The sequence below is a fragment of the Strongylocentrotus purpuratus genome, unplaced genomic scaffold (genome assembly GCF_000002235.5).
Source record: "Strongylocentrotus purpuratus isolate Spur 01 unplaced genomic scaffold, Spur_5.0 spur5_scaffold_3, whole genome shotgun sequence".
Taxonomy (NCBI): domain Eukaryota; kingdom Metazoa; phylum Echinodermata; class Echinoidea; order Camarodonta; family Strongylocentrotidae; genus Strongylocentrotus; species Strongylocentrotus purpuratus.
Window position 1 is genome coordinate 36313006 of NW_022145609.1, and position 8478 is coordinate 36321483.

General features: G+C 33.8%; 1 protein-coding gene across 1 annotated transcript in view; it reads right to left on the minus strand.

Annotated features, from left to right (window-relative positions):
* LOC100890079 (low-density lipoprotein receptor-related protein 6) overlaps positions 1-3706 on the minus strand; it is a 39485-nt gene extending 35779 nt beyond the window's left edge. Inside the window, exon 1 of the mRNA XM_030995918.1 lies at positions 3607-3706. Coding sequence (XP_030851778.1) covers positions 3607-3685 — 79 coding nt within the window. The 5' untranslated portion in view covers positions 3686-3706. The remainder of the gene's footprint in view (positions 1-3606) is intronic.
* Positions 3707-8478: the final 4772 nt, after the last annotated feature.

The following is an 8478-nucleotide window of genomic DNA, read 5'->3' on the forward strand; positions in this document are numbered from 1 at the left end:
TGAAAATAAATAAATGAAATAACAGCTTAGACCCCAATGGCAAATCATGCATTTTAACTGCATTATTTAAAAACTGTAAAAGTTTGTTGCAATTCTTCGCCCCAACATTCCTAACTTATACGAATACGAATGACAGGTGTTAATTTGAATGATAAAAATTACGCTTCGACAAGTAAATATTAATTTGAATGCTAGTTGAGCAGTTTCTAAATTGAATGACAGATCTATGAAACCCTTCGACCAAAATCCTAAATTAAATACAAAAACTGGAAAATTGAATGATAATTGGCATGGCAAAGCCTATCTGCGCTAACTTAAATGCAAAATAAATGAAATCGACAAACACGCGAATTTGGCCGGGAAATCCTATATTATTCAATAAAATCTGAGAATGTATACTATTATCTAGATCTATTAGGAATAAATCATTGTCACAATAATTCCATATTGGGGTAAACAAAATATTCCAACAATATGAGCGACAGTGTGTATATATATATAGGTTTTTGCGGCCAATTTCACACTTTCTACATTCAAGCTCATATTCCGAGCATTCGAATTAGCACTCATAGCACTTGCAGCGTCGAATCAGCTTTCAAATTCAAAATCCGTCATTCAAATTTACTATTCGTGCAATCAATTGTTAATCGGGTCATTTAATAGTTTACTAAAAGCGTACGTTTCATGCAAAGAGCATTCAAATTCAGCTAATGCCGGCTACAATACCTCGTTGTTTATTCAAATTCGTGAATGAGCGAGCATGTTTGAAATAAATACTTTCAATTTCATTTTTTTTTTTTTTGGTTAAATCTTGTATTGCGTTTAGTTTCTTTGGGGTCTTTAAGAAGCTTTTTTTTGCTCAGTTTGTGAATAAGGTAGGCTTCATTATCATGACATTTGCATTATCTTTGCTCTTTCTAATTTGTAAACTCTCTCAACTAACAAAATGTTAAACACATGAATATAAAACTTGCCGTATAACTCATGGCCCACACACACACATAATAAAAAGCTGTATTCAGTGTATATGAAAACTGCAGGAAAAAGCCTAAGAAATGTGATCGAATCGTTTGTGAAGTGTCATCATTACGAAAAGCTCTCGTTAAAACTATACCCCACCACTATAGCACAGCAGTCAATGTAATCTGGTGGGGTAGCACTACCCCAGATTCGTTTCTCTCGTTAAAACTTTGTAATCTGGTGGGGTAGCAATACCCCAGTTTCGTTTCTCTCGTTAAAACTTTGAGAGAGCTACTACTATTACACAGGCACCGATGGGAATCTGATGGGGTCTCACTACCCCACTTTCAATTCTCTCGTTAAAAACTTGGACAGAGCCTTGAGGCTCTGAGTGAGAGATTAAGATATTGGATTGCAGCTGGACTCTACATCATCTTACGTAATACTAGTGTAAACAAACTCTTACTGGGGTCTGCCTGAAAGGAAATGGGAAGTAGGAAATAAGTATTTTACTTGTTTTAAGATATTTTTATGTCCTAAAGTCACTAATAATTTAGATGAAGACCAAAATGAAAGTTCGAACGAAGCAAAATGACCCATAATTGGCGATATAACAACAATTTTAACTCTGGCAGCGAACCCCTGCATGTGTCTCTTTCTCCCTTCTCCCTTCCTTTCCCCTTGTATCATGCTTATCTCTCTCTCGCTATCACCTCATCAAGGTCTCGGTGGGGGTGGATTACAGCGCTAGTGTTTACTTAGGGCTTATCACAATCTCAGCTCTAGTACAAGTAGAAATGGTGAAAGTCAAATGGGGGTTTCAATTTTAAACGACGAGTTTTCGTCATGATAGTACTGGATCCAAAATGACACTTGGTTACATATCCCTTTCAAAAAGATTGAACAAATATCACACTTTTTGTGGCATATTCAAAATATATAAATGTACATACCAAGACATGCCTAGGATGAGAACATTTCAAAGTTTTTTTAATTTTGTGGTGGACTTGGTGTTATGTCTAAGTATTTTAATGATCTTAGGATGGGTGAAGTATACTTGTTCTCGTAGGGGGTGTTATCCGTGTTTAATAATCTGTGATTTCATCAGCCAAGTGTTACTTTATAGGATTTATTTGGATTCATAGGTGACTAATATTCAGCTTATCATATCTCATAAGGCCTACAAAAAAGAGGTAATATATATATATTATATATATTAAGAAAAATTGGGGGCCGGTAAAAGAGCACCATTTTTTTTTTTTTTTTTTTTTTTTTTTTTTTGGGGGGGGGGAATTGGAAATTTTTGCCTTCCGATATTTCGTTCAGTAGGGGGGGGGTGGGTGAGGTCAGTTTTTTTGGTCACATTTAGCACAATAACAATTTTTTATTAACAAAAAATGAAGGGGTTCCTACAAAGCACACATATAAAAAGAATTGAGGGGGGTTCGACGCCAACCCCCCCCCCCCCCCCCCCCCCCCCCCCCGCTGCGTACGCGCCTGATGTCATGTATGTCCTATCTGTGAAATTTAAACGTTAGCAGTTTCATAATATTCAAATTATGCAAGGAAACCCGTTTACTTGCTAGACTTCACTGTCAGGCATTATTGAGTGACTGACTGGCTTTTTTCTTCTTTGGTAATAACATACATAAAATGAGCTGTAAAGGGTACATGAGCATTTGTCTAATTCAATAACCCACTTCTTGTAATGGCCGAAATTAAACTAATTGAATCTCTGCGCAGCATAAAACGTACGACCATTTGGTACAATGGTCTGAAAATCAGACTATTACTTACTGGCTCTATAGCTCCTAAGTCGATAAAGACAACTAGGCCTAATAGTCGTTTTTTTCCCACTTAAAGATATTTTTTAAGGCCCCCCCCCCCCATTATTTTTTAGGGAAGTTTAAATTATTATTAATTTCAAAATGCCGTTGGAATTTAGTCTTTTAATTTTTGTTGACCTGCAAATGGGTCATAGGCCTAGTACCATTAAATTGAATGCACGTAGTAGGAAATTTATCCCCAAAAGTGAAATTGAATGCCTCATTACAGTCTCTTCGCAAGCGCCGCGTTAATTTGAACGCACGAATTAGGAAATTGTGCGCCGATTCGTGAATTTGAGTACCGATAAATAAAATTGATGCACAGATTTTTACTTTGAATGCCTGAATTCACCTGCGAGTGACATCTATGTAAATTTTGAATGCACGCTCATGAATTTGAATGAAAACATTTCGAAATTGGCCGCAAAAACATATTCATATTTGGACACAGAAAGAAAAAACAAAAACGTGATTTTGTTATTCTTGCCAAAATACCGGGAATAAGACAAGGAGTGTTTGCCACGCGCACTTTTCATACCAAAAATGTCATTTTTTGCTTTAAAAAATCGTTATCTAGTTTGCCCGAGTATGTCTTAGCTTATAATTAAAAAACCTTCCAATTGGTATACTTTTTATTACAGTATATCTGTTAAGCGCTTAGAGACATTTGTATTAAGCGCTATATAAGCGGAATATTTTTATTATAATTATGAGTTTGAAATGATGAACCGGTTTAATATACATTTGAATGTTGGATATAATCCACGCATTTTCAAATTTCAATTCTAGCTCTAGAAAACAAATAGACAAGCTTTCTTACTGCAGTAGGAGGGTTTACAAACTTGAGCAGAGATGAATACTGCAATCATCCACAACTGCGACATAGTAGGTCTATCCATTTTCAGGATGAAGCTTGCTAGGTCCCTTCAAAAGAAAGACAAAAACATATACAGAATGTTGGTAGCCTATAAAGTGTGATATTAAATTACTTAACTAATTAACTTACCTGTTGTGGCTTACAAAATGTTGCTGAATGCGAAATTCCTAATGACACTAGTGATCTAAAAGTTACGATTCATCAACAGATGATCGATACCCTCATGACTCCCTAATGATTTTTTTTTTTTTTTTTTTGAAATAAATCTTTATTCAGGTAAAATCATGGATAACATCATAGTACATAAATATTCATAACAAATCACTGAATTACATGTCTAAATGAGGTCAAATCAAATTATATTTCTATTTACTTAATAGCAGATTTTAAATTAGTTATAGTTTCCTTCCACTTAATAATATTCAAATTCGTTGTTTTAGTTCTGTTTTCCTCAACTTCTATTTTGTATTCTAACATAAACAAAAAATATTTGCTTATTATTCTCGTCACTACATTTTTATTAAATTGATTTCCAACACTCGCTTTATAGATTGCAAATAAAGCATAATGAAGTATTAGATCAATATCTATAACATTTTCTTTTGCGTCATGAAAACCATATACAACACAAATGGGTGAGAATTTAAAATCTTTACAGAAGGAGTTACATAATAGTATTTCGATAACGTTCCAAAATCGGTAAATATTTTCGCATTCAAAAAATACATGTATAATAGTATCAGGTTTATTACAGTAATAACACAAATTGTTTTCTTTGATTTTCCATTTGAATAAATTAACAGGTGTTGGTAAAATATTATACATAAATTTAAAGTTGAATTGTATCAAATAATTATCACGAGCATATTTCAATTTAAATAACCATAAAGAGTCCCACTTTATAGTAACATTTGTTTGTAAGGTTTTGTTCCAGAAGTCTACCGCCCTAGATGGTTTTTGGATTAATTTTATGAGTTCCGTATATACTTTTTTCACATATAGAGTAATAGAGTGTATTGAAAATTCAAAACTATTTAAATTCAAATTAGAGTATATAACTAATTTACGTTTGTAATCGTTGAAATCATAAACTTGTTCGCCATATTTTATGATTCGCCTCCATCTTTGTTGTATTGCGGTTCTTATTTTTGCATATTCACTCAACCATCTACCATCATAATAGATAAGTTTATCTTTCAATTCTTTGACTGTCAAAAATCTATTTCCTATCACTATATCCCCTAAAAATAATATACCCGATTTTATCCAATTTTTATACAACAATGCTTTTCCTTTAAATTTGATATCACAATTTAACCAAATCATTTCTTTTGTAACACTTCCATAGGTGTGGTGTATATCTTTTACATAATTAACTTGCTTTACAGTAAACCATGTACAAAGTAAGTCACAATAAAAATCAGGTATTTTCCCTCTATAAGAAGTCACATATTTTGGTAAACATTTACAGTTCATAATAATATCAATCCCTCCCAGTTTTTCAATCCAATACTCAAAAAAAATTATCCACTTCCCTTTCTTTTCTTGGATTTCTTTAAAACTTAAGAAGCTAAACAACCATTTTATTTGTAAAGACATAAATTGCGTACACATGTCGACCATATTCATGCCTCCGTTTTGAAGAGTATTTATCATGTTTTCTTTTTTCACTTTTGCTCTATTACCCCATAAAAAGTTATAAAATAACTTTTCATACGCTTTTATCCATTCCATAGGGCATGATAAAACTTGGGCTGTATAAATCAATTTTGAAATAACAAGGCTTTTTAAGATAATTACTTTCCCTTTAAATGTCAAGTTCCTCCGTTTCCAAGAATTTAAAAGCTGTTGTATTTTAATGAATCTTTCTTGAGACCAATTCATATTCACACTCAAAGATTTATTCTTACTGAAGTATATACCCAGAGATTTAACAACAGTATCACACCAACTTATATTCTTTATTGTCTCTGAAGGAGGAGTTTTGCCCAACCATATAGCTTTAGTTTTATTCGTATTTAAATGTATTCCTGATACCCTTTCAAAATTTTCAATCACATTTATTACCTTCCTTCCAGATTCAACGTCTTGTACAAAAATTGTCATATCATCAGCCAGTTGAGCTACCTTAATTTCTGTTATGTGTCTTCCGATAGTAATACCTTTAATATTTACATTCTGTCTTATTTTGTTGCTTAAAACTTCGACACTCAGGATAAAAAGTAGGGCAGACAGGGGACAACCTTGCCTTATGCCTCTAGATGGTTTAATATTACCAGTAAACCATCCATTTACTGTAACTGATAAGCTTGGATTTGAATATAACAATCCAATCCATTGCCGAAAGGATTGCCTAAAACCATATAACTGCAAACACTTGTCAATGTATATCCATTCCAACGAGTCGAAAGCTTTTCTAAGATCTGTGAAAATAATTGCCCCATCTTTAGCCGTTAAATGATGGTAATCAACCACGTCTTGAACTAGTCTAGCATTATAAATACCGCTTCTACCCTTTAAATAGCCTACTTGATCTTCATTAATAATGTCTGCTAACACATTTTGTAACCTTTTGGTCAAAACCATCGCTAATATCTTGTAGTCTATATTTAAAAGAGTTATTGGTCTCCCATTGTCAAGTTCCTGTTTATCTCCACCTTTAAACAATAAAGTAATAACGCCTTTCCTTTGTGAATAACTTAAGTGTCCTTTCTCAAAAGACTCGTTCAAACTATGAAGAACCAGATCATTTACTTCTGACCAAAATTCTTTATAAAATTCTACGCTTAAACCGTCGAGCCCTGGTGCTTTATTGGGTTTCATACTTGTTATCGCTTCAGTAATCTCTTCCATTGTAACGAGCCCTTCGCATGCATCTGCTTCGTGTCTATTTAGACGTGGTATTTCTACTTCTGTCATGTATGAATCTATTAATTCTTCATTACACTCATTTGACCTATAGAGTCTTGAGTAAAACTTCTCAATAAACTTTAAGATTTTGTCCTTGTCGTACTCCAACTTTCCCCCAATGCTTAAACAAGAGATTGATCGTTTTGCACCGTTTCTTGTTTCTAAGCCTAAAAAATATTTGGAATTACTTTCCCCTTCTTCAAACAGAGTTACCCTTGCTCTAACTCTAGCACCATCACATAAATATTTGTAATACGCATTTAATTCCATTTTTACACTAGTCAACTCTTCTTCTCGTTCTTTTCTTCCGTTGCATACTTGATCGTGCAATCTTTCAAATTTCTTTTCTAACTCAAATAAGACTTTCCTTTCGTTAAATTTCATTTTTTTGGAAAACATAATAGTATAATCACGAATCTTTAATTTACACATGTCCCACACAAACTGCGAACCAGTGTCAGACTCTGTCCTATGTTCAAATGTCACGTTCCAATTTTATATTCCTCATTCTTTAACAAGGAGTTGTTAAACTTCCAATACGATGATCCTCTGGAGACGCCAGATATCATAATCTCTATGGTAATAGCACAATGATCTGGACACATAGATATGGGTTTTATACATGTGCGCTGTACAAATTCCTTAAAGGTACTTTGCACTATCCAAAAGTCAATTCTCGACGCCATGTTTAAATGAGTATTTAGATATGTAAATTGTTTTATATCTCTATGCATTTTTCTCCAAATATCAATCACTCCCCAATGATAATAATAACAATGATAAATATTACCAACGTTATCACAAATAGCAACAGTGAGGTAGGCCTAGTTGCATACGACAATTACAAAATCAATATCAGGAAAATTACTTAATTCACAAAGTCGAATTCTCCTGTCGGATGGCCTCTGAAAAGTACAGTCGCTATGACCTGTGAGTCGTCAATGATATTGAACGACGCTTCGTCATTTGACAATAAATCATCATGCGATTTTAGTGATGCGTCGCATCCTTGTCCTGAAAGAATACTTAATGAATCCCACCCTTGAAGTATGCAAAAGATTACAATATCGTTGTAAATTTAACACTCTAATATGGCGTCGCAATCATACAATTTGGTATTTTGTCTCACATTCCGTCGGAATTGGTTCGTAGGCAAAATCGTTCGTATGGATAACAGTCCACTTATTAGAAGATGAGGCAGATACTAACAAAATGATTGGTTGAGAGCGGGCACGTGACCAGGCATTTATTTTGCCTAAGACGTAATTTTATTTATGAACGGTCATTGGCACATCAGTTTATGATGGATGATCCTGTTGATAAAGGTAAGACTAAAATCTAAACATTAAAACAAAAACTAGAAATAAGCCATATCTAGGCCAAGGTCTAGAAGTCTAGTAGAGTCTAGGCTTAGGGCTAGTAGTAGGTCTAACAGTAGATCTAACAGTAACAATACATCTAACACTAGTAGTAGATATAGATCTAGTCTAATAAAGTTGGATCTACTAACGTTAGATCTAGATCATAGATTTAGACCTGAAGTAATGAATGGACTTTGAGACGAGGGTGATGTATCAAATAACAAGGAACCACATCATCATTTTATAAAACAAATAATCATCATTTTTGTTCGGGCATTAGTAAGATGATCCACACTCGGTACCTTCGAAACTATATTATTCATATATTGGTCAACTGGGATGAGATACAGAAACCGGGCAGATAAAGAATTAGATAGAAAGAGAGAGAGAGAGAGAGAGAGAGAGATAGAGAGGGAGAGAGAGAGAGAGAGGTAGACAAGACAAGATGAATATAGGGAGTTTATGTTGCTCGCGGCGGAATAGGAAGTGATGGCAGGTATAATTTATGAAACATATCATGTTCTGATAGTATAGGAATAGAGAC